Consider the following 27,118-nt stretch of genomic DNA (forward strand, 5'->3'; position numbering starts at 1 on the left):
GCAGGAATAGGGAAGAGTTACATATTTGCAGCATTTTACTGGACTGTAGCGTTTCTACACAAGATTTTCAGTAGTGTGAAATACAATATAAGCAAACTTGAATATAAGTTGCATTGTCTTTGAACTAAAGGACTTTAATTCTTTTTGAATGTTACTACTTTTTCCAAGTGGACAACTGACATCTTTTCATGTTTTATATAAGATACTATATAGCTTTACATATACGTGGATACCCTACATTTTTCTCCCATAGTAAAGCAAAAAGTGCAAAAAGTGAATTGATTATTTATTACAAGATAATTAGCTTTTTTCTAGTGAGATGCAACAAACTATCTGTGGTTGGAAATTGGAAGTAAACTACAGAAAGAACAAAGAGAAAGCCAAAGTACTTGGCTTCACTTAGGCGTAAAGGGAATGCTAGAAAAGGTGGAGCACGACTCTTCTCAGAGGCAGACAATGAAAGAACAAGAGGCAATGTCACAGATTGCAGCAATTGAAATTTCAGCTGCATAGCAGGAGAAAATTTTTCACAGTGAGAATGGTTAAGAAATGAAGAAGTTGTGAAACTTCCATCCTTGAAGACTTCTAACACTTGACTGGCTAAAACTCTGGGAAACATGATAGAACTTCTAAGTTGGTGCTGCTCTGAGCAAGAGACTGGATTAAGTGACCTTGAGAGACCTCTTCCAGCATGAATAAGTCTGTGATTTTGTAAGTCTAAGTTATCTTATATTTCCAGTTATTTGTGGTGGGGAGGAGAGAATGCCTTCAGAAACCTTTAATTTCTCTTAAAACTTCTGACAGAAAACAACCGGATTACATGTTTTCCTTTAGTTTACATTTTAATAACTACAGCAAATTCAGTTCTTTGTATTATATCTAACAATTTCAATTTTAAATAAGTGCATTTTTTAAACCTTATTCTTTCATGTTCCCCCGTTGCAGTATAGTGCAATAGAGGAAAGGAAGTAACATGATTTGAATGCAGAAAAAACTTTTTTTTTTTTTTAATTAAGAACAGTTGCTCAGACCTGCACAATGAGCAATGAGGAACCACAGTTTGAATGCACCTAGTGATCTATGTTCACAATATCACTTCTGTGCTCAGAGATCATAGGTACCAGAGTTCTGTACCTAACCTTTCATTTCTTATTCCACATGTTTTCAGATCAGAATTGAAGTACAGTATTTACATTTATATTTGTTATTAAGCTTTTTCTGGCTGCTGCAGTATATGGAGTAAGATCCAGTATGGCAGCCTCATTCAATTGCCAAAACTTCATCTCTGAAATAGGCTATGTGGCACAGAGATTAAAGAAAAATATACACTTGTGACTTCATAATTAAAAGGTATGTAAAAGTCAATGTACAAGAGATCTAAATCACGCTTAGTCAAGTAATCTTAATTCTGGCATTTCTTGACGCCAGAGTTTTTGACTTTCAAACACCTAATTTTTGTGTCAAAAATAAATAAGTACAACTTAACGACTTAGTATAGTAAATGTAAATTTTGTATATTATTAGGTTTAAATAAAAAAGATGTCAAAAATGCCACAAAAATAGAAACTAAGCAAATTTTGACAGTTAAAATGAGATTTTCAGAAACATACTCTTGGTCATATTCACATAGTACACTGGGGACTACAGTAAAGTGATTCCAGAGCTCAGCCAGGTGATTCCAGCTCAGCCAGTGAGAGGAGAACTCTTGGATCTGGTCACACGAATAGAACTGGATGCAACGAGACCCAGAGGTACTGACTCAAGGATGGGACTCTGCAGCAAGAGCTGCTTTGGACCCTGAGGCCCAGCTGGTCCCCCTTGTTCAGCACCCCAAACCCAGCCTCTGCCTTGAGTTCCAGCAACTGACCACGACAGCATTTCCACTCCCACGCTTGCCATGGGACCAGTGCAACCTCAGGAAAGGGTTTCTTTCAGCAAAAAATGTTTACTGATTTCAAAACCAAAAATGGGAGTATGATAGTTCTCATTCTGCTTATTTTCTGCTTGTGGTATCATTAGACATCATTAGGGCAAGCTTTCAAATGCCTTGAATCAAGAGTGCTGTTCTTAATCACATGAGTATTTTCTGTTCTTGTTCTGAGATAGCTGAATCTGTCTCCTTGTGTACTTTCCTGGCTTTAAAAAAATCACAGGAATATTACATTTCCTCAGAAATGCTTTCTATTATGTTTTCCTTTTTTTTTCTTTGTTTCACTACTGTACTTCAGATGTGCCTCATTCAAGATAAGAAGTTACGCTTTTTATGTGCTACATTTGCTCAGCCACATATCAAAATAAATATTACCAGTTCTGACACCTTAACGTCCTCCTTATAGAGTATGGCAGTCACCAGCAATCAAAACAACACACAGACTAATTAAATATTTTTGAAGCAAAAAGTAAGTCTGAGAAGTGGGTTTTCTAAGCATTTATTCACAGATGCACATACAAATCAAGGTTAAGAACAAGTGATTTTACTTCTTCTTTGTTACAAACCTTTCTTACAAAGCCATAAATATTCCATCTTGCTGTGATAGTTTCAGCAAAGATAACTGTACCTCAAGGACAGAAAATGCTTAGTGTGACACCATTTTTCACAAGATACCTATGATTGTAATGGTGTATAATGCAAACAGATTTACACAGATGTCCACAAATAGCCCTTGAATCTCTTCAGTCTCTTTAGAGATTAATATCTCGTTGTTTCATTCTAAATATTTCTGAGTTTTTACAGGCCTATTTCAGTATAACAAGGAGAAACTGTAAAAATGTCATGACCTCCACCCCACAAGTAAAATAAGTATATTAACAATTGAAATATGTCCTCTTCATTGTCTCAGCAGGTGATGATAGAAAAATTGTTCCACACATAGAATAAAAGCTTTCTCAAAACTTTGGGAAAAAACATCAGCCTTATTTTTTATTTTATTTGGTAGCAAGCTATAAATAATACATATAAAAATAAACTATACCCATCTGAACTATTATTAGGCTGTAATTTTAACCTATCAATTCTTAAAGCTGTGCTGCACAGATTCTCTCTCATGGTTTACAACCTCAGAGGCATCCCTCTGGTACTTGCCTAAAGGCTGTTTTTCATTCTCTATTTAAAACCAGTTCAGACCCAGAGCTTTTCTCAAGGTTCTACGTGCCATTCAAACAAAGAAAATATCCAGGTTTACCACCAAAGATTTAAAATTGCAGTTATTCCTAGATGAAAATATAAATAATAGAGAAGATTCAGTGCAAGATTTATGAATATGCCTGAGAAATATTATACTTGAAATTATCTATTCTCTAAGATACCTACATCTCTATATATGTAAAATAGCCAGAGCCTCTAAAGGGTCTAGAATGGAGGGGTACATTATATCAACACGAACAGTTGGGTATCTTTGCATTAGATGTATTTCCAAGTGATAGATCTTCTAGAATATTTCCCATGTGGGAAAGTCTTGACATACCATTTGAGTTGAAAAGGAGAAGGGAATGATGCCCCACAAGTGAATTAGATCTTTTGTAGGTAGAGGTGATCTTTACCATGTTTTACAATCCATTTTTCTCAGAATTTTTCTTTTTCTCCCTCTCTTTACCAACTCTGGTGCTCTGAAAGCCAGCTGAAGTGGAAAGAATATACTCTACTTGGTTTTTCAAGGCAGATCGTATCACTGGAGCAAATAATATCTCTAGAGACCAAATAAAAGATTAAACTACATTCAAATATAGACCTGAACCCTACTGTTGTTTAGGAAACATTCCAGATGATGAATTCTAGACTTCAGAAAAAAATAATTTCAATGTTAAATACTGTTTGTGGCCCATTTTTATTCCAACTAGCACTTAGTAGTGTTCTTACACTGTTTTTATACCCAGTGCTCAAACAGCTACTTCTCCTTTCTTCATTTTTTCCCACCCCCATTCACTTGCCAAGGCAAGATAAGCATCCCAACATTTACAAATTTTGGAATGCAGGTGGCTGAAACAAGCAGGTGGCAAGAGAGTGGATTGGGTTGAGTATAACTGTACAACACCTTCCAGGTTTGTTATATATGATAGTTATCCTGGCAACAAAGAAAGAATTTTGACCAAATAAAAGATAATACATGCAAGTTCTTTTATTTTCTATATTTTTGCCAAGCTTTTAATGATATTGGGCCTGTCTGAAAGCATAAAACCAGAAAAGTGCAACATTTTACCTGCAGAAAATTACTTTACACCCTCAGGAAATGAAATTCTGATCCTTTTGAAGTCAGCAGCTTTTGAAGAAAAAGAATACATGGGGATGAAATACCTTGTCTCTAGTAGTTTGTACTTTGGGGGTGATTTGAAAGAAACAACAGCAAGGAAGTATCTGTGCCTCATTTATTCTTCCAATAATTGTGTTTAACCTTCTGCATAATAAGGTATCAGTAACTCACAAAGGATCAGAGGATTACATCTTTAATTTAAAGGTGAGCTAAACTCCCTATAATCAGGTACAAAAATTAAAATCTGAGTCAAGAAGAGAATGTGATATAGTTGACACAAGGGATTCTCCTTAATGGTCAGTTCATAGCACTGTGAGCATAATTCAGCAATATCTAGACTCGGTTGAAGCATATTGCCCTTAAAAAAAGTTGTTGCCACTGCTAATCTTATTCCACAAATTGCCAGCTTTCCGTGAACACCTTAGAAATTGGGAGTTTGAGGTTTGAGGCCAATTGCCATTTATGTCTTATCACACTGCCAATAAAACTCTATAAATATGTCATTCTTATATTTTTCCTATGGATTTTTACTGTGTATAAGTGTTCAAGGAAAACAACTGCACCGGAAAAACAAGTTTAAAAAACACTGATGAAGCCAAATGGCAATCTGTTCTGGCACCTCAGTTTACATCTTAATTTAATGAAGGACCCCTTCTTTTACAACTATTATACTATGTGTAAGACCCCTGAAAGGAATCCAGCTAAGTAACAGCAAGATTAAAGGTACAATAAATATTTGTTTGTCCCTGAGATGGCAATGTTTTGTATTCATGAAATCATTAATTAATGTCTCTCGCATGGGTGAAATTTGCATTGCAGGACTACTGAGGGGAACAAAAAGAGGTGATTTTCTTTTAAAGAATATATACAATTATTGTTGTGGGCATCAGAATGTATATGCTCATTACTGTCTGCTTTAAAAGTTTCTAACATACCCAGAGTACTCCAAATTTACATCATACTAGAACATTCATTTAGGTAACACTAAAAGAATGAGCAAAAAAGAGCACAGCCTGGGGCATGTTAAGAGTTGATGGCTTAAATGTATCCAGTGGTAAATTACCTTTGAAAGGTCTCCAGCCTCCAAATAGAAGCAGATAACAAACACGTTCCATGTAACCCAAAGGACCAGCCAGATAGCATACTGCAGGGAGGAAGAGAGAAACACAGAATTAACAATTCCACTCCCAACTGAGTTAAACTTAGTTCATTAGCTCAATCCAAGACAAAACCAGATTATATGTATGGTGCCTATGAATAAAAATGTTACACATAAGAGAGAATCACAAATAAATCCTTCCCTTTCCCTGACACAGTGTTGAGTGACCTAGTGAGTTCTCAGTCATACCAGAAAACCTGCATCTCAGGAGACAGTTGATAAATATTACATTTTAATTTGAGACTAATCTGTATCTCTTTCTTTTTGTTCTAATGGGTAATGCTACAATGGAGAGGCATGTAATATCAAAGTTATTATTAGTAGTTATTATATTATTGTATTAATTATAAGTGCAGAACTGATCATTCATATATAACTTACTAAATAACAGCCTAATTGAACTAGCACTGGATCTTTTCAACACTTCAGATTTAGTCTCAGGAAATCAAGCATATATATATAACCTAAAGAATATATGTCTGTCTATCTATCTATCTATCTATCTATCTATCTATCTATCTATCTATTTTTTGCAGTATTTCTACAAAATATGGGGGAATTTGTTCATGAGCCCTGCCACAATTTATTTTGTGACCTTACAAAGCACGGTTCATAATTATTCAACATCTTCAAGAGGCAGACTTCACTTTAAATTGCCAGTTTCTTTGGGGTTTTCAAATATTACTTTAATTTTCTTTCATTTTGTCTTAGAGTGTATAGGAGAAGAGTTCATATTTAAACAATATCCGTTCATTGGTAGTTGCCAAACATCTTATTCATGTATCTGATTTGAGTAATGGAATACATTTTTTCTCAACTTCTGTCCACTATTCTGCTTCTGTTTTGTATTCATAAGACCTTATGTGCTAGGACTGGAAAGTACATTTCCCTGCTGTAATGCTGGAGGATCCTGTATAATAAAGTTTGACCTGCTGTTGCTACTCTTATCTAGTGTTTGTATTTGAGAACTTCCCTTGACAAATTATTCCACCATCTAATAAACTTCAGGATCTTCAAATGCTTTTCTGATGGCTGCTGTAGTCATCCTCTAGCTCACAATTCAGTTTTGCATGTCTTTTATTTCATTCCACAAGGCCTTGTATACATGTGAGATACGACAGCGATAGGACACCATTCCCTACCTGCTATAGCTGAGAGCTGCTTTCTCCTTTTGTACACCACCCCACTTCTCACAAGTGTTTACAGACTTACTCTTCATGTCTTGCAGCCTCTTCTCCAAACCATACTGATTACATATTGATAGCTCCTTTTCCAAATCAGGAAGCACAATTTTCTGCACACCTCCATGTGTTCACATTCTGAATAAGCAGAGTATATTTTGAACTGTGTACTATCCATTCCATACCAAAAAAGACAAGATTGTCATGAATGACAATCTCTTTCTCTTCATTCAGTAACGACATATGCAAGATTCTTCTTGCATTTCTCTTGCAAGTGATGTTCTGCATCACACTGTCTATTATTCAATATGGCATTTTCAACCTAATCTTCTAGATAATGTGAAAATAAAACAATTCTGCCATTTCCGAGGATCTAAAGTGAGACTATATCCAATATGACTCAAATTTAGACCTGTTCCAATTTCTTATTTTTATAGACAACAAAATAATTTCCAGACAGCCTAGCTATTAGTTAAATCATGTTCAGATTTTAAAAAGTTATGATAAAAATAGTTTTGATTTAATGGAAGCTAACACAGCTATAAATGCTTGAATTGCTTTATACTGAAATAATTTCAGGAGATTTAAAGAATACAGATTACATATACTTTATAAGTCAGCTCTTTCTGGTCACAGATGACAGATTTATTTAGGTCAGGAGAACTCTCTGGAGGTCACCTGGTCCAATCTCTGCTCAAAGCACAGCTAGCATGGATCAAGTTTTGCAGGGATTTATCCAGTTGATGTCAGAATACCTCCAGAGATGGCTCAGCTAATCCACATCTACACTTTGAATGTGGGATGCTAATAAAACTTTGGAAAATAGGAACTTAGTTCAGCTGGAGAGCCTTAACAAACTCCATTTTTTTAAACAAAACTTTGAGACATTAAACATAATAAGCATTTCATTTTCCTGTAGCTTTCTCACAGTACACCCCTCTTCACATGTAACATGGAGCTTTATAACTAGAAAACAAGAGAAGAAAACATTAATTTAGATTCAGTAACCTTAATTTGGCTTTGTTAACCAACTTTGCAGCACTTTACCTTGCTGTTTTTTGCCAATTATTATAATACTTTAATGTTATATATTCTCATGTAGATAATAAACATACTCCTGACACATGAAGATAACTGGACTTTTTAAAGTAAAAATTTTAAATACTACATTTAGATTGGTTTCTCAAAGATGTGAAATGTGCCATTTCTGTTGCCTTGAAACATTTTTTATGCTCCAGAACAATTTTAAGCAAATTGAACAAAAGAAAGAAGATTCAAAGATACTATATCCACAAAAGTTTCAGGAAATTGGGGGTACAAATGGGAATAGACACTATTAAGTCCTTATACAGAGAAAGTCTTACAAGATCATAATTTATCTGTCAACATGAAGGTGGAAAAAATGTGAGAGAGAGACACTGGAAACTAGGTTTCATTAGGTCAGCTGTTCATAGCACACCATATCCTTTTGGGTGTAAGCAACAGCTGATTTAAAAGCTCAGTATGCACAAGAAATTCAACAGAAGACTCCAAATAACTTTGGAACTGCTTGTGCAGTTACATGAAGAAACAAAACTTTTCTTTTTCACTGCCAAGTTTATCACCAAAAAACTGACACATTTATCTGCCATTTAGATACACTCTCTAAACAAGAATCTCTTGTTATTGGATTATAGATAAGGCTAAAAAGGTATTTTTAAAGTATATTTTAAACTTCTTCCTTTTGAAATGTTGTATTAAGTGCTTGTTGCCTGAATTCTGTGGATAAACACTGAGTTTAGTTGTCTTGAAATACAAGGATGTTTCTGCTTCCCATTGCTTCTTATTTCAGAAATTTCAGATGTGGCACATCTCTTATCTCTGCATCACATGCAGTCATAGATGCCTCTTATTTTCTATGTGCTTCAGCAAATTGTTGAAGAAATTCAGCACTGAAGGTCTGTGACAGTGAACAAATCCCTCTGACACTCTCTATTATATGTATCTAATTAGAAGCACATTTTGTTAAGAGTTCTTCAAAGGGCTATAGCTGTATTTTTTTCTTGTATGTGGGAGTTCAAGACAGCTGCATTATCTGACAGAAGCCACCAGCAGTCACATAACAGCAAAACAAGAACTTTGATGAATACACACTTGACCAAGCAGGAGATATTGAGAAGGGGAACAGCAATGACAATGAAGCTTACTATTTTCATGGAGATCCACACTGGAAAGAAGTATAACTAGAAGGTTAAGACTGAAGACTTGAATTTTAACATGAATTTCTAATCCTCTGCAAAGAACTTTGAGAAGAATTAGTTACTTTATGATTTATTGATACAGTGTATAAATCATGACAAATTAATATAAGATGTATATTTTCTTGGGGAATGGAAAACTGAGATATTAAAATATTTGTACCAGTACTGAGAACCTATGCATTTCTCTTCATGCTTCCGTCAAAGTTGGCTAAGTCACAATATCTCCAGTTTACTAACAGGGAAACTGAAGTTGAAAGAAATTAAATCACTTCACTTAATACCTAGGCCAAATGGAAAAATGATCACAAGGTCACAAGAAGAAAAGGTTCAGGTAGCTGCCTTTGATATAAACATAGTCACCAGATCTCACATCTAATACTCTTGTCACACTGCCTGAAGGAGAAATATGTCCCATACCTTTCAACCATAAATAGTCAGGAATTCTGATAGCTATGATTATTTTAAATTAAAGCATTATTTTTTTTCCCACATAACTTTACATAGCTTTTCTCTTACACTGCTCCTAAATTCTTTTCTGATATGTGAGTCAGTTACAAACACATTTGTCTGAGGGACACATGGGCCAAGACCAACATTGTGCAATTCAAAGCAATTGAATTGTTCTTGTGATTAATGATTTGCTATTTATTTTATTTTTAGAATTGTATACAATTTTGCTTTCAGATTCTTCAAAATCTGAAAATATTCCCCAGGATCCTTCTGTGCTACATTCAGGAAAAAGAAACTGAAGGAATTTTTAAAATTTTAAAGACTACATTTACCACAGTAATTAAATATGTGATTATTTATGCTATCTGGACAACAGTTCTTGAGTTGTTCAAAGATTACCTTGAGCCCAGCATGTCTGGGAAGAGCATCTCTTTCCAGTAATGCAGTAAGAACTGTCCACAATATAATTATCTTTGCTTCTAAAGTTATTTTCCCTTAATTTCCTCAGTCTAGGAAGATATATCACTTAGAAATACAATTTTCAAACTTATCCTTTCCCCATTAAATATGATAAAATAAAATGTGAAATTCTGAATACTTGACATCAATATACTATCTCTGCCTCTTGTTTCCATATGCCCGCAATTGATAGAATCACCTAGATTCATTCCCTGTGAGAAGTCCATCTGAAGCAGAAAGGACATCAGTCTACAGTGGGGCTTCACATGGCTGCTTAGTAGGCACCATCTCTGATTTCATCTGCTCTGTGCATTTTCCTTCCTATTCCCATTTCCTGAGGCTTTTCCTGCAGAGCTGATGAGGATATGGGCAGCACAACATGGACAGTCCATTTCTAGAACCCAGCAGGAGCCACACATCAGTGGGAAGCTTCCAGTGCAGAGCAGGATCAGAAACCACAGCCTGACTCCAAAGAGGACTCTGAAGTCAAATTCTCTCCCAGCACAGATGCAGTGTCTGAATGCATGAGGACCAGATGTTTTAAGCCAAACTGCTGCTCTCAGGAACCTAACACAAAGAGTGACCATGTTCTGCTTTTAATGATTGAGATGCAAGTCTTCCCTGCCCAGCAGTTCCCTACAGGACTCACTGGAAGAGAGCTCAGGGCCAACCAAATCAGTAGTCTTGAGAACAAATAATATTCCTGGCAGCAGAGGACTTTGTGTGACCAGTTCAACTTCAATAAGTGTTCATTGACTTTCCTGAAGGTACTGAGAAGCTCTTGCAGAATGACATAATCCTCTGGGTTTTTTCATTCCTTGTTGATTGACACAGCATGCAGCTTCCACTACTATTGCTTGGCTAAATTCTTCCTATCATTAAGACTTAGATATTTCTTGCTAGGTTTTATTTTTTTCATTTTTAATCGTAGCTATAGTATCAGAGTCCATCCTTGATCCTGTGAGCAGCTGCTTCTAAGCAAATATGAATTGATTCTGTGAGCATCCATTTTGAGTTGCTGTAGTTTTCTGTCTCAAATTCCAATGATAGTCTAGTTTCTGCTTGTATTTATCAGGGAATTTTTTTTACCCATTGGCACTGTGATTCCTTGACTCTTCAGGCTTTCATCAGTCACATATTTATGCATTTTTTTTCTCCTTTCCTTTGTTCCCTCAGATAAAAAAAATATGTCTTATATTTTATTTCCCTGTCATTACACTTTAATAATTAGTGTCCTCTCTCAAGACTGACTGAAAGATGCTGAACTTTCAAGTGCATCAGAACTGGTCACTACCAAACAGAAAATTGCTTTTGGCATGTTTTTTTTCCTCTTGAGCAATCAGTGCTTGCAGATGTAGAGCAAATGCTGCTTAAAATTTCTTTCCAGAGGGTTCCATACACCCCATGGCTATGTATAAACTTTCAAGCTCCTTGAACTCAGTTATAAGCCCTCATTTTATATTAACTCTATTTCCCCCTTGATGTGCATGAGAAGGATTCATATGCATAAAAGGGAGGAGGAAAGTTGAGGCACGTTCTGGTCAGGTCATAAACGGATAAAGGCACAGCCCAGAGCCCAGTACATTGATATGATGTGTAGTCAGCCCTTCATCTACTCATAGCCAGGGAGTGCTAGCTTGAGTGGGACTCATTGGGCTTCTTTCTTTTGGCTGCTTCTGTTTTGTTCCCTCTTCTTTGTGCCAGAATCATGCTGAGAACAGAAAGCACAGCAGAGATTTGCTTTTTGTTCTGAAGACATGGCTCCAGCTCCTTTTGCATAAAATAAGTTGAATTTCTACAGAGCACATTACTGTCAGAGTAGTATCCATCTGCCCACATTTAGATGTCTGCAGTGCAGATGTCCTCCTCTGAGCAGCATCTAGATTCCCATTACATTCAATTCAGAGGAAAGGCACTTTCAGGGCTCAGTTCATTTCACAGTGTCTGACACAGATCACTCGACCCTTGCTGTTTGAAAAGCCAAACTTCTCAAAGGCAAAGTTCCCAGTGTCACAGAGCCCATTAAAAATCTTGTACTGGCGACATAAAGAATAAGATAGTAACACTGAACTGTGCAGATATATACTCATTTTTTTCCCCACATAAACAAAAAGACCAAAGTAATGTAAACATCACCAAGGTAAAATATCATTGATGGACTGCTGAAGAGATGTTCTGAGAACTACTGTTGCCTATATCCTACACTTCCTGATGGTCCATTAATGCTTAGGCTTGAAACACTGATTTGTCAATTTCTGGGTTTTTTTGATTCACAGCTCTTAAGGCTTTAGTGTAAAAGATTGAGAAAGGTGTTTTTTTTGGTACTGCATCACTTTCATTTGTTCTTCAGCTTCTAAGTCGGTGTCCAACTAAACCACTGAAGATATAACCCACAGCATTAAATGACAAATTTCCATTCCAAGAAACTACTAACAACTCTGGAGATATATCAGCCCATTCCTACAGCTTTCCTAAGGAAGATACATAACATTTTCTCAGTGTAGTCACTCTATTCTTACAAATAATAATAACAATTTCTTTCAATATGGTGCTGTAAGGATGAACGGCCAAAATGTAGAAGAACTTAGTTTACACTGTAGCACTATAGCACTGTTCAGTCAATCTACTGTGTTACAATAAGGGAGTTACAAATAGTCTGGACCCTCAAATGAAAGCATTCTAGAACTGAGGAGTTACTTTAAAAAAAAAGTTTTCTTTAAAAAGACAATATTTCTGCCATTTTTACTCTAAAAGGGGAGCAAAGAAATTTTTTTCCTTTCATCTCAAATCTTTTCTTCTTGTCTTGGTTAGAGGATTTTGGTTGGTGGTGGTGGTTTTGGTTTTGATTTGTTTCTTTGTTTATTTCTTTTTCTTGTTTTGGGGGGCGGTTTGGCAGGGATTTAGGCTTCTTCTGCATCAATATGTTACGATTCTTGAGATTTTTAACAAAAGTCTATTTTATGTGTAAAGAAAGTAAAGTAAGACAGAAATTTTAACAGGACATATTTATTTGATCTTTTGACATAGCCGTAGAAATTTAATTGGTTTGGCTTCACTCATCATTCAATTCCTGTATATCTTTTGATCACATCTTTGCTGTGAAACATTTATCAGCAGGAAGTAACTTCAAATATCTGAATACTCAGTGTACTGCAGCACAGTACATATCCAACCAGCTGCAGACACATGAATATACATACACACATTCACAGATGGACTGATATTTTTCCTCTTATGCTATTTCCATACTTTTTCAGTATTGTTTCTTTTGTTTATAGGAAAGATTATAAAATCTGTAAAATTAGAATTTACTAATTAAATGCAAGTAACAGGAGAAGTATAGTTCTCATTTAGATAGAACTCAAAAGGCTTTCTTTGTAGCAGAATTCTTGTTATATCTCTATATTTCAAGACATAACTTAAGCTGTTTACACAATAGTCAACCTTAAAATAGCACTGCTTTGAACCTTTTTTAACCTTTCTGCTTCAATTCCAACATTAATCTACCAGGATCTACCTCAAGAGCTACTAGCAGTAGAAATCAATGCTGTTCAAGATACAAAAACTTGAAATAATGGCTTTGAAATGACATTGTTTTTTGACCAGTTCTAATCAGCTGTTAAATTTATATTAAAGTTGGCATAGGAAAAGAAAAAGAAACCAAAATATTGTGATTTTGCCATTTGGTTCTTCAATTACACGGCTAGAAATATTTTGAAAAAAATTTTTCAAACCCCACCTTCTAGAACTCTCCTAAAATACTAAGCATTTCAAGATCTGGATTTCCTCAGAGGTAATACATAATTATCAGTGCTGAAATTGCATTTGCCGGAATCCAAAGTGCCTTCAATGGATATTTTGTTTCAATAACAAATCTTAAGGGAAAATTGCAGGAATTGTTGTGCTAAAATTCCACTGTAACTTGTGGCTCCCTAGAACATTTTACCATTTAATTATCAATGAAAAGGAAACATGAACAAGATCATTGGATACTATAAACTGCTTTAACAAAGGCTTCATCTAAGAGTGGATACTACTGTGGTATTACCACACTGCAAAATTGAAAAAAATAAAAATAAAAGTAATTCCACAAATTTAGAATGAAATTGATAGGTGGAAGAATGATTTTGTATGTACAAGTCTGCCTCAGTTGTTAGGAAATATTTGAAAACATGCTGAAGAGGATTATGTAATTGCTTTTCTGCAGAATACGTGAGTACTCCCTTGCCAAGAAGTGAGGTTGCTGGCTACTTGCCATTGTCCTGTCCAGGGATCACTTTGCTAAGAGGCTCAGCTGATGATGCCAGTTCAAGAGGCCACACTGATGACCCAGCTCCTCTGCAGGGCTGTGCTCACCTTGCCATTGCATTCCACCCAGGATGGGGACCCCTTCTCTGGGCCCTTTTCAGCCTGAGGCAGTCCTAGGTGGAATCTGCTGTGTGGCCAGCCCTTAGGAGGAATATTTCACTCCTTCCAATTGGGACTGGACAATGTGCACTGAGGAGGGAAAGGTTTCTTGTCAGCTAAAATAAACATAAGACATATATCCTCACTGTAATCTAACGAGAAGGGCTTCTCACTGGAAAAGTGGGAAGCTGTAATTTGCTTCAGACGTTAGCAATTGATGGAGCTAGACATGTATTGACTGTTTCCTTAGTGTCTCTGGGCTTTTCAGAAACACCCAAAAAGAAAAATCTTGATTATAATTCAGTCATCGAACAGTTTATTTTAATGGAACGTTTAGCAGCTGTTCCCATTTGAATTCTCTATTAAAAATACAAATCAGGACAATCAGAATTCTTTCAATGTTCATTTTTAACAGAGTGCAAAAAATAAAATCAATAGCTACTGTTGCTAGGAACAGAAGTCTACTGACATTTATTTAGATTCGTTTATTGATGCCTCAGTATTTGAGTGCCAACTACATCTATTTATAAAGGGAATCCATCTCCCTCAGAGAATATACTGAAATTCTTGCTAAAACTAAAACTAAGCCATTTATAATAATATGTTTTTGTTAAATTGAGATGTTTTTATTCAGCTTCCCAGGTATTGTTTTCTTTCTTCAGTTTTCTTTGGCTTAATGCCTTAACAGACAAGATCATGAGGAGCCTGGTGGTTGAGTCCACAGAGCTTTGAGTATGGTCTTTATTGTTCATATTCCAAAGGAGATATAGCTTTAACTAAAGATTTACCACCGGAAAAATAAATGATGACCATCAAATTATTTCTTGCCTCTCTCCAAACTGTTTTTCACAGCACAATTTTTAAGAAATTCCTTAGACCACTCCAAAATTTCGGAAAAAAATGGTACTTAGTGTTTCAGAGTAGCAGAACGGAGCACACAGACTTTCAAAGCCACTGGCTGGCAGCTCTGTTTTGGAGGCTAGTAGCTGTTTTGAGAGTATCAATCAACGGCAAAGGTCACTTCCCATTCTTTGGAGATAACACAGAAACTGGATCTGCAGGGTGTTTACAGCCAGCCATACAATGGAGCCAGGCTGAATTCTGCTCAGGAGGTTAAGGCAGCTGGAGGGGATGGATCCAAATTCTGGAGGCACACCACCAAGCCTCATGGAACTGCATGGGGAGTACAGGGTGAGACACATTTTCCTTGTGTAGGGGTGCACACCTGCCAGAGCGTCACTTCTGTGGGGAGGGCTCTCAGACTGAGTCTAATGAGCAGAGCAGAGGGAGAGAAGACAAAGAATACTCTTCCAGTTCCCTTATTCCCTTCCAGCAAATCTGATGGGCAAGACTGCCTGATTTGGCAAGATCAGTATGTTTTAATAAAACAGGGTGCTTTTTTTTCAGTCTTTTTCAACCCTGAAGGTATTGAATGAAACAAAAGAGGAATTTGAAGCTTTAACAATGACTGTAGATACACAAACATCCCTTTCAAAAAGAGGATAAAATACAAAATGGACTTAATTTTCTAGTTTCTTCAGGGAGATTTAGGACTGTGTTTGTCTAAAAACAAATTCATTTTGTGCTGAAACTAGACTGCATATTATATTCAAAGGAAGTACTATTTTATTTATCAATCAATCAATCAATCTCTGATTTCTCTCAAATCATCAAAACACATTACACTTTGTTTGCTCGTTGGATGAATTAGGGCCTTCCTCAAGGAGGTTTATATCTGACTCTGTGTGCTAGTTTTCTCTGTATTGCTCAGGAAACAAAGAAAGTCCTTGGATGATATTAGGGAAACTGCCTTTCCCTTCTCTCTCAACTTGCATCCAAAAAAATTAGCTAAAAAACATTCCATGCCCTAGGTTTTTGCAATTCTGAGAAGAAACTAGAGATAAAGTCAGATAATGTTGTGGTCCAGTCCTTTTAATATACATAGAATGGTCAAATTCTATTTCCCTAAATGTGATATGATCAAAGAAAAGCATAATGTTCTTTATTCATGCCTTTGAGAGTCTTTCTTTCACAGCGTCACCTCCAAATCCTTTTATTGGTAATATTATGGTAAATGTATATCTGTGATAGTATTTTGTTTTCTTTCTCTTAAAGTACCTGTTGCTTCTCTCCTCTGCATATCTCAAATACCCTGAAAAATGCTTTCACTTTCTGGAATTTTTGTTTACTTAGTTTTGGGCAAGAACACGCATCTGTTTAGGGCTGGGGAAAGCTGCTGCTACTGTTGCCTTTACTGCTCATCTTCTTGTTCCAAGTCTCTTCCAGGTCAAGCATTCACAAAGAATTCCCTATAATTTATAAAGAAACCAGGAGAAAATTTCAAACACCATTCAGCAGTAAGGCTGGCATCTCTGTAACTACAGATGCAAAAAACTCGAGACATTTAATCGTTAAGACATCAGTGACTGGGAAGCCTGCCACCAACATCCACACTTGATGCACATACATTGTCTTTTGGCTCTCTACAGCTATGCCCATCTGCTTCGGTGGCATGGTGCCTGCTTATCAGCTAGTTGGACGATTTCAGTACACAGAGGTGCCAAAAAAAGGTTTTACATGGGTAGCCTGTATAGCCACAAAAGTGCCATTTCTTTTGTAGGAAGAAATGCTAGAGCTGAAGATACTAATAGACTGTGTCTTTGTGCTTTTTTTTTCCCTTTTTTTTTCTATTTTTTTCACTTGCTGAAAATGGCCATCTTGCCATCACCATTTCTGAATCTCTTTTACAAAGGAAAATATGGTACTGAGAGTGAAACAGAATAAAAGCAGATAAGACACTGATGAACAAAGCAACTACAAATAAAATGAGAGTAGGAGTATAGTTTAAGTATTGTGCACCATATGTTTCTAATTCAATGGATAAAAAAATAAGGCAAAAATATATACTCACTCCATTTTACAAAAATTTGAAACCAGGAAATCTTTGCAAATGGAATTGGATTAGATCGACAGGAAGGTAAATAAATGATTATATGAAATCATAGAGCTCAGATAGAAAAATAACCCTAGTTTGTCTTTGGCCTAAAGATATGGCATACAATTCCAACAGAAATTTAAACATCATTTGTTGGTTTTATTTTCAGGATCATTGTTCAGAGTAGATATTATTTCAGTCTAAGACTAGACCTCATATTCTTTTTATAACACTCCTAACTCAGCAAATTGGAATCTAAGATTATTTAAGCTTTAAATTAAACAAGTCTTTCAAATAATTCTTGAGAAATATACGATGAGGGAATTAAACTGACTTTCAGTGTACAAGATGTGTATGAACTTGTCATGTACCATAAATACAATCAATTGCAGCGTATTTTCTGATGCAAGAACATCAGGAGATGGAGAAAATATAGCCAAGAAAACTAACGATGTGACTGTGGGTCAATAAGCTGCCTTGAAACATCAGATTACAGAACTTCGTTTCACTTTTAGAGGGATATTTGGTAAAATGTTTATCAGGTTTTCGTTTTTTTCCCAACCCCACTTTTTCTTCTGATTCTTTGATTCTTACATATCTTTCTTGGCATTATGACCTATGCACAGCTCAGATGGAAAAGCATACACATTATTTTGATAAACACTCAGTGCTACACAGATCTTTTCCCAGAGCTTTTCAGAAAAAGTAAAAATAGCAGGTTGTTGAAAGGATGATAGCTCAAAAAACTACAAGAAGGTAAGAAAGGTTAACAGTGAGGGAATAAACAGCTGATACTTCAAATGGGGTGGGAATATATCCAGATGTCAAGATGGCATTCGATGACATTAGCAATGAAAGGAATGGTAGCTTCCACATTGTGGCAGAAGAGCCATGTGACTTTCACTGGAGCAACCCAACTTGCCATGCAAAATCTGAGCACAGCTGAGCCAAGAAGCTTTGCCAGTGCCCCCAGCACTGCCACATCAGAGAGACTGTGATGACAGTTTTATGACAGGAGACAACATCATGACAAACTGATAAATGTGCTTGGAAAAGCATTGGGTTTTTAAGCGACCAGACTGAATTATTCCAAATTCTAGAAGGTATAATGAAAATTTAACGGGTTTCTCCTGCTCTCAAATTTCATTTCAAAGTGCCAGAAAGAGCACATACTCCACCAAGTATGTGGAAATAAGTACTGAAACACCCAATAGGAAAATAATGTCATTTTTTTAATTGCTGCTGCCTGAAAATCAACAAGATAATTTTGTGACCATTGAAAAATCTTGTATCTATGCAAGCTAGTGTTCAGGCTTATATTTAATACTTGAATTAAATCAGAATATTCTGCTGGTCTGATTGCTTGGGTATTTCAAAAGTATATTTCCATCCAAGCACAAAAATGTATTCCCTGCACAGACAAAAATAAAGAAGAAGGAAAATAAACGAGGTTTCCAGATGTTTCCAAGCATCCAAAGGCAAGTTTAAGTAAAGTCATGGAAAATTTAGAAAAGGATTAAAAGCTACCACAATAATTTACATCAACATCTAATTCTTTCTCATGTATCACAATAGAGGTTCATCGAATGTTGCTGTTCAACATGTCTTTTTCCCTTCCTCACTTAGTCCATATTTGTGCTTTATTTACTGAATATCATCCAAATTCACCTGTTTGTTGGATTTTCTTAAGCTAGCTGAACTTACTGTAGCTTCTAAGTGCATCTTAAGCATGGATTACCTTCCTAAAGCACTGGCTGGGCAGGATAATAGTTATTAGTCTCATGTCAGAGATGAGAAATTTCTGCTGCAAATGAGTCTGGGGTGCTGAAGGCAACCACGTTATTCATTACCAGTATCAGAAAAGCATGTTGTGCACTAATAAAGAGATGCTCACTTTTGATCACACTATTAAAGACTGCAGCATAATTCAAAAACACAGGTGGCTAAATAAAGGTCACACAGGCAGCCTCAGTTTTGGAAGTTTCTTGGTCTCGGATGCCCCATTTGCAGCTTTAATAGACTCTTGTTCCAGTGCTTGAAAAGTGTATGTGTAAGCATTTTCTCAACTGCACTTGTACTGTGGATAGTGGGTGTTAGGCAGTCAAGTAGCCACAGTTAATAACGTGTGATGAGCAGTGTCTTCCACATGAGCTGATAATAGCTCCCAGATGAGTCTTCTGTTAATACATAGGTATAAATACTTCTATGTTGTTTAAAGGACACATTGAAAACAAAAAGAAGCCCAAAACCACTGTTACATAGAGATATTGATCAACGTTTGAGCCATTAAGAGACTCTCAGCCTCTCAAAACAAAACTGCCAATCAAGGCAGCAAAATGACAGAAGGCAACACCCCACCACCCACAATTATATATGGACTAGAGGCTTCTGTTCTCTGCCCTCCCATCTTTCCCCACACTGAATTATGGTTTCCTGCCTCTCCCCCTCACCACTGGTGTGAAGAAAAATGTCCTTTGCTTTCCCTTCTACAAAGGTGCCAGTTGCCTGAGCCAGGAGAGACATGACTTGAGTAAGGGCCTGAGCAGCCCCCAGGGTTCATCCCTTTGCTCAGCAGGAGCAGAGCCTGCTTCCTCAGCACCGTGGCTCACTTGCTGGGTGGATGGCTGCATCCTGGCTCTCTTGCCTAGAGTTTGTTGCCATCCCCTGATTTGAAACCACTGCCCTTTCTAAAAAATCTAGATGAATTTACAACGAGGACAAGGGACAGCCTTAAATGATGCCCTGTGGCATCTCTTCCCTCTTTCTTTCCATGTCAAATGTCACACTGACTTTGCAAGAAAGAATTATGAGAACATATTTATGTAATGGCTGTCAAAACATAAAAAAAACTTCATGTTTTTTGTTTGTTTGTTTGTTTGTTTGTTTCTTTTTTTGATTTTTTTTTCTTTGTTTACTTGTTTTTAGTTCCATCAATCTAGATGCTCAGAAAGGCTGAGTCGCTTTGGTGGTAAAAAGATAAATAGATTTGAGCAAAACTTTGGTTTGAAGGGTTTAAATTTAGCCTGTTCATAAAAGTGGTTAAATATCAAGGTTCTGTAACAGAAACTGCTGGACAACTTTACATATAAACACTTATTGCTAAACCTGACTATCACTCTGGAAATCATTAAGTAGATACAGTAATTTCTTTTTCCCCAGCCTTGTTTTGAGCTCCACATGTTGAACAAATGCACTGCTGCGACTCCAATATTATTCAGCAGATATGTCTCATTCATTGATAAGAAAAACAGTCCCATAGAAAAATATCTGCTGTCCTTTTTCTACAAGAAATTTCAATAAGTTGCCCAAATCTTGCTGCTGTTTTCTGTTCATTTCTCCATTTCTCCAAATTGTCAAATATTCCTTTGCCCTCATTTCTACTTTAAGTGTATCCTGTAGTATTAGTAATACAGAGAACAAACAAGACAACTTCCAAAGTAAAGAGGGTAAAGAAGATAGTAATATTAATACTGCAAAGAGATATAAAGTCTCAAAACAGAAAAAAGTAAGTGAAAGGTTAAGTAAATAAGATAATGTTTAAATATATAAGCCGTAAGAGGTTATTGGAGAGTATGGTCACATTTAAAAGAATCAAAGCATAAAAAGTATGATTTTACTGTCAGAAGAAAAAGATAATTCTAAAATGTAGATAGGATCTGTGTCTCATGAAAGCACTTGGGAACAAAAGCCAGAAAGATAAGTATAAAATTGCAAAACTCCAAGGGGTAAAAAGAAAGAAAAAAAAAAAAAGGGAACAGAAATTGTCAGAGTACCATTATCAGGTCAGTAGTGATCAGCAAGAAATTAGACCAAAAGTATTAAGAAAACTTCCACGGCAGTTGGATTCTCTCTCAGAATACTAATGAAATGGCAAGAAAGATAAAAGAACAATGAGGTTATGTTTGCAATCTCAACTGAAGGAGCACCCTTCCAACAGAAATGCAGTGAAATCAACTGCAAAGCAGTTTGGCATTAAAATGAAAAGATGGAAATCTAGAACAACCATAGACTTGTCACATAGATCTATTTATAAAATTAGAAAACTCCCCACTACCAGACAGAATTGGTCCAAAGGAATCAGAAATTCTTGGCTGAGCAGTATAAATATGGATTCATCTGTGGACTTATGTAAATTCTCATTGTATTAACTGGGTTTTTAGCACATGTAGACCTAGAAAGAGGAAAATACTTAGAACCCTCTGTCCTTTGCCATTACTAAACACTTTCTTGTCTCACCCAACCTCAGACTGCACTTGCCTGGAGGTGCATGGATGGGGAGAAAAGGATGGTTAGTGCACCCCAGTCCTCTGCCAAGCTCCCACACTTGCAGTGTCTTTGGCTGAATTAATTCTATGGCCTCCTTGTCTACTCCCAGTTTAAGTGAGAACCTGCTGTTGTGGTGGCATTCCCATGGCACTCATTTTTGAACAAAACTCTTCAGAAAGCAGATGAAGCAGCATGAGAGGCTCCTGTGCAGCCTCAAATTCTCACTTACATTCCCTATTTCCCTCAGCACTGCTCTAAGTGTGTTGAAGATTTTGCCTGCTGAACATGTATTAGGAAGCAATGAAGTGGATCTTTTTCAAGTTATCCCATGGGATATACTTGCAGAACATTCAAACTAATAGATGGCAAGTCTTAGAGAAGGTGTCAAGTGCAGATTGCAGATGTGATCCCCTAACTTTCAGTGAAGAGAGTACTGGTCTGTACAATTGTTTTGACTCAGCAGGGATTTCTGTCTTAATATCTTATTTTGCTGTGGAAAGTAAAAGACTGCTATATGTCTAAACCTGCAGAAATGAGGCCTTAAAAAGCCTCCAGTGAAATATTTTTATCGATGAAAGAACAATATGGGAACATCTACCTAAACAGAAAAAGTCTTGAATCTTTGACTTAAAAAAACATGTTAGTCCCTAAATTCTTGATCCTGGCATGAATTTCAGTGTTAAGAATTCTTCCTCAAAATGATATGTAGCCAGCATGTATAAATCACTGATATGACAGATCAAGTGAAAAGATCTGTTTGGTGTGGCAAGCTCCTCTCCATGTTTTTTGACACCCAACCTTGTGGATCAAATATAGCAATAAACAAAAATTGCAGAAGTTCAATGGAAAGAGACAATGTATTGTCAAGAAAATTTAAAAAAAATTTATATTATTAGTTGGCTACCTCTGTTTCCTACATATTAGAAAGCAATTAAGAAAGGGATGCTAAACTGGATAGGTAAAGTATAGAACTGTGCTCCATTTTCTCATTTTATATTAATTCTAAGCAGAAGACAAAGCTTGGGCTCATTTGGTTTCCCAACTGGAAGACACCAAGACTATTAGCCACATAGCTGTGTTTTGAAACATATATCACAAGGGTTGTGGCATTTCCATAGATTAACACTTATTAAAGAACAGTATGAAAACCAGTCTTGATTATATATAAAGATATATTTAAATGCTGCTTCATTACCATGCTATCCTCCTTTCCATTAATGAGATTTAAAAGAAAATTGTACATACAAAGCTCCTAGTCCATTGTTATTTATAAGGATATTTTTGGTTTAGTTCAGTTTCATTTAAAATGATATGATGAAAACTATGTAAATATAAAGAACAAAGACTCCAAACATCACCTGTGCAGACAGTAGCATTCAAATATTAGCCTAACACCATTTCTTTCCAACATTGAGTTTACAACTGGTCTTTATTTTTTTATTCTGTTGTCAGACATGCTGCTGAAATATTTTTTAGTTTGTAGCTTTGCTTTACTCCAAGAATAATTTTACACTTGTCAGTTGCTTCTGGCATATTTAAAGATTTCTCAGCAGTATGAGATTTCCTGCTTTGTGTTGGTATCCTAAGAAAGATCAGGTAAGTAGTCGAAAATGTTTTTTTCTTAGTAACTACTTATGTTCATTTTTATTTTTTTTCAATCCCATAACGATGCCTTCTTATTTTCTTTTTGTAATTTCCTTACCCAAAAAAACCCAACAATTGCCTTCCCCAAAAGCCTACAGTTTTATCTTTAAACTTCTGTTTCTTTGTGACAAAGTATGTGAGAAGCTTTGATGGTTTTATTGACTCATTTTCAAGCACAAGAATCAGAAAAAAATGTTGCCATATTTTCGAAGAGATTCCATAAATTAAAAAGAAAAAAAAAAAAAAAAGCAAGCAACCAAACAACAACCTCAGCATCATCTCATTATGATTCCTGGCAGAAATTCTTCCAGCCTTTTCTAAAGACAGCAAAGGTTATTGATGTGAAAGAATTTTTGAACAGCAATGAAATGTTTGCAGTTATTTCAACCACAACACTTGTTTAGGTCCTGAGCCGTCTGTTCTGTTCCTAGAGTATACAGCTGTAAGCAAAATCATGACTTCACAAATTCGTGGAAATCAGAGGATGCAATACCTGCTATACTTGTCCTTGAAAGCAAAACTGGATAGCTGTAGACTGTGACGTTCACCATGTTGGGGTCTTATCCCCAGCACTTTTTTCAGTTTTCCTTTCCATTGCCCAGTATCTTCCCTTTTGCCACCCAAATACATTCATGATAAAACCTGGCTCACAGTTCACTGGTTTCAAGAGCTAAAACTCAGAGACACAACACTGCGATTTATCGTGACTTCTCTGCAAAGTTTTCATTTCTTAGTGACCCATGCTGGAGTTTCTGTGGAACCTGTTTACCAGTGTTTACACTCTCTCTCCGTGCATGCCAGACATCACTCCTGCATGTCCATTTGTGCTTCCCCTTTAGCAAGCTCCACACAGTGCAAAATTTAACAGCACATTTTTCTATGTGGTAAGAAAAGTGGAAAAATATTAAGCTGGCACTGAAAACATTTACACAGCACGCTCAGGAATTTCACACTGGATCCTAAATGTAGGTCCAAACACACACAGATTTAAAGGAGACAAATCAAAAATTTCTTAACCATTTATCTTCTGTGATCAAACAGCTTCAGTTAACAGCAATGAATGAAGGAATTCTGGGATCATCATCAGGTGATATCTATTACAAGGGCCAGGATACAGTTTTTTGTTATCTAATGCTTTAAATTAGCATGATAAATTTAATCTTCATTTGAAAATATATGTAAATATAAATTATTAACTGTAAGCAAAGTTTGTTGGAATCATTGGAACTTAAGTACTCACTATGCAGGAGATAGCTGGTAGAACAAAATGCAAAGTTAAATGTTATACTATTGAAGAATGAACTTTGGGTTTTGGTTTTACTAAATTCAGTGGCTGTCACTGACACTACAGACAGTACATATCAAAACTTAATTCCCTTGCCAGTGTTTACAATGATGCTATGAAACCTCATCTATAAAAGCAATAGAATAAAAAGTAGCAAACAGAAAATAAAAACAAAAACAAAGAAAAAATATATGTTAAAAAACTCCTTAAAGCACCAGATTATGCTGGAAGAAATATGTTATTCTTATATCTATATATTTATTTTTCAGAAATATGACCTAATTTTCTCAGTTTTAAAATGCTGATAATGCAAAATATTTGTGAATCACTTAGAAACTACAGTATTAAGTGCTGCAAAAATACCTGTTTTGATCAGATTATATGTGGCAGACAGGCCAAAGTTTGAAACATTCTGTCATGGAAAATTTACATACATTACTACTGCAACTAATCCACTCTTCCACCTATTGGCCTAGGATGAGCTACCTGTCAGGTTATAATGCAGATGCTAACACAGATGTCAATTACAGTATGCTTGTGGCTGTTCAGAGTGTAAAAAAAACATGACTTAATTTTTAATGCTATCAAGTTGCCTCTTTCCATGATAATCAAACTCATGCAACAAAAATAAAAAGCAAGTCCTGAACTAAATTCTGCATCTGAAATATCGTGAGATTTTTGAAAGAGAGGAAGGTGTTGACAAAATAGATACGGGTTATTTTCAGGCTCTAATAGAATATTCCTACACTTATGCTGCTAATTTGGTGGTGGTGTTGTTATTTCTTTCCATTTACCATGGGGAAAAAAACCCTTCTTATCAGCTTTACTTTTAGCCCTTAACAACAAATTCTTAGCTAGTACATTCAGTTAAGTTCCACTGAAAGCAATAGCTTCCCATGTCTTTACACCAGGGCTATAATCCAGACAAGGATTTTAAATCCTCGTGTCTGCTGGCCTGTGATAACTGTGTCATCTCTTTGTGACATCCTGTATCTGATACAGGCTAGACGTTTAATAATGTCTATGGCATCTTACATGTCATCTTGTTAGAAAAGGAGACAAAGCTGTAAAGGCGCTTATCTGCAAGCTCTTATTTTTAAGATTATCAATAAACTCTTCCATAATAATTGTCCCCCAGCAGGCTTCAAACAGCAGACACTGGACAGTCACAGTGATCCCTCTCTGTTCCCCAGGCAAATGAGGTAAAACTTCAGAGGAACTCTCCTGCCTTTACAATCACAGAAAGAAGCCAGACAGGGAACATCAGAGTCTGAGACCTCTCTGCAGCTATGACTAGAATCCCCTGTGCTGACACTCTGCTTGTCAATGCTTTTCCCTTCTGTTCCAGCAGCATCTTTCAGCATGTTGAGAGTGTGCATTGGGTGTGCATTCCAGAGTCTTCAGGGAGTTTGACAGTCACAGGAAACCATAACAAAAGTCCAGTCTCACCTCGTGCATGGTCATTAGGTGTTAGGATGTAAAGGGGGAATCCTTTGCCAAATGGCACTCTGGTATATGCCTGCCATAACACACAGGTGTCTCCTCATTTGGGTTGGCTCTTGCCTTTGTCTCTGTCATTGCTATGTTCTCTCGCTTTTAACTTCTCTCTCCAAGTTGGCTTTATTTATATGGCTGTATTTATACACTTTTTAGCACAACAGAGCACCTTCTTGGTTAGCTCTTCGAATTTACTGCAACAAAAGTGATTAATGATGATTGATATTAACAAGAGCAGCTTTACAGACCGTGCATTTTACTGTGTGATAATTCAAATCCCAGCATTCTGACAAGAAAGCTTAGTTAAACTAAAAGGTGTGAAATTAGTCTGCAATTTTCCATAGAATGTATAATTTATTACTCACAAAAGTAGGTGATAATGCTCAGAAATGCTCTTTAAAAATTGCAAATGCATAGAAACAAATTTTTTTAAGCTGGACTTTGTTACTTCACAAATAATCAAAATGTGTTTTTGTAAATATATTGTACATACTCAAAGTTTGACTCCAACATCATATAAGACAATTTCTTGATACGTTGGCTACTAGATACCAAACTTAACAGTAATAGTTTGTTCCTCTCTGTTTTTTTGGTCAAGATAGTACCTAGTTCTGTTGTTCAGGCTGTTTCAGAACTCTCATGAAAGCAAAGCTGCTTGACTTATGTAAACAACCAATACAGTGAACTAAGAATATTCCACAGAATGTAGGATTTGCTTTCAACTTCAACTAATATTCAAATGTACAGGATTATAATCATTGGATTGTTTTGTCTCTCAGTTTTGAAGTTTCATGCTTATTAAGGTCATTTAAAGGAATACTCCCAGGAATGGAAGACTTAGAGAGCAATGTAAAGTCTTTGATATGTTGCATATATACTATCAAAAGTGCTTTTGCAAGATTGAACAGATACATTGCTTTGGTAAGATATCTTCAAAATTCATGCTACAAGTGCACATCCTCTATAGATCTGAAATGCAAAGTCATCATTCTGTTTAAGAAGATTAGAGAGCTCAGTAGGCAAAAAATGCTTTCACATTGTAGATTTGCATTTAAATTTGATTTATTTAAAAAGAGAAGTTGTTCTTTTCTGCTCTGTGTTAGTTCTGTAATAAATTCCAGCAGAAATTCTCTCTTCAGTCAATCATAATGTGGATCAGAATTTATAACCACAATTATCCAAACGTGGTCACACTTATCTTTATACCTAAGTAATCCTGCTAAGTTCAGTGTTTTGCTGATAAATAAAAAGTTAAAATGTGCACGTAGGTGTATGTAGGATTGATTACTTAGTTGTCTGAATATCTTTGTTCACTTCAGCAAGCATCTCATGACTCCACACAGCTGTC

General features: G+C 36.1%; 1 protein-coding gene across 2 annotated transcripts in view; it reads right to left on the bottom strand.

The window, feature by feature from the left end:
- NKAIN2 (sodium/potassium transporting ATPase interacting 2) overlaps window positions 1-27,118 on the bottom strand; it is a 514,810-nt gene that overhangs the window by 237,753 nt on the left and 249,939 nt on the right. For both annotated transcript variants that reach the window (XM_014876703.2, XM_088161863.1), the window contains exon 3: window positions 5,311-5,391. In XM_014876703.2, coding sequence (XP_014732189.1) covers window positions 5,311-5,391 — 81 coding nt within the window. The remainder of the gene's footprint in view (window positions 1-5,310; window positions 5,392-27,118) is intronic.

This window comes from Sturnus vulgaris, chromosome 3, assembly GCF_052056855.1.
Source record: "Sturnus vulgaris isolate bStuVul1 chromosome 3, bStuVul1.hap1, whole genome shotgun sequence".
Lineage (NCBI taxonomy): Eukaryota > Metazoa > Chordata > Aves > Passeriformes > Sturnidae > Sturnus > Sturnus vulgaris.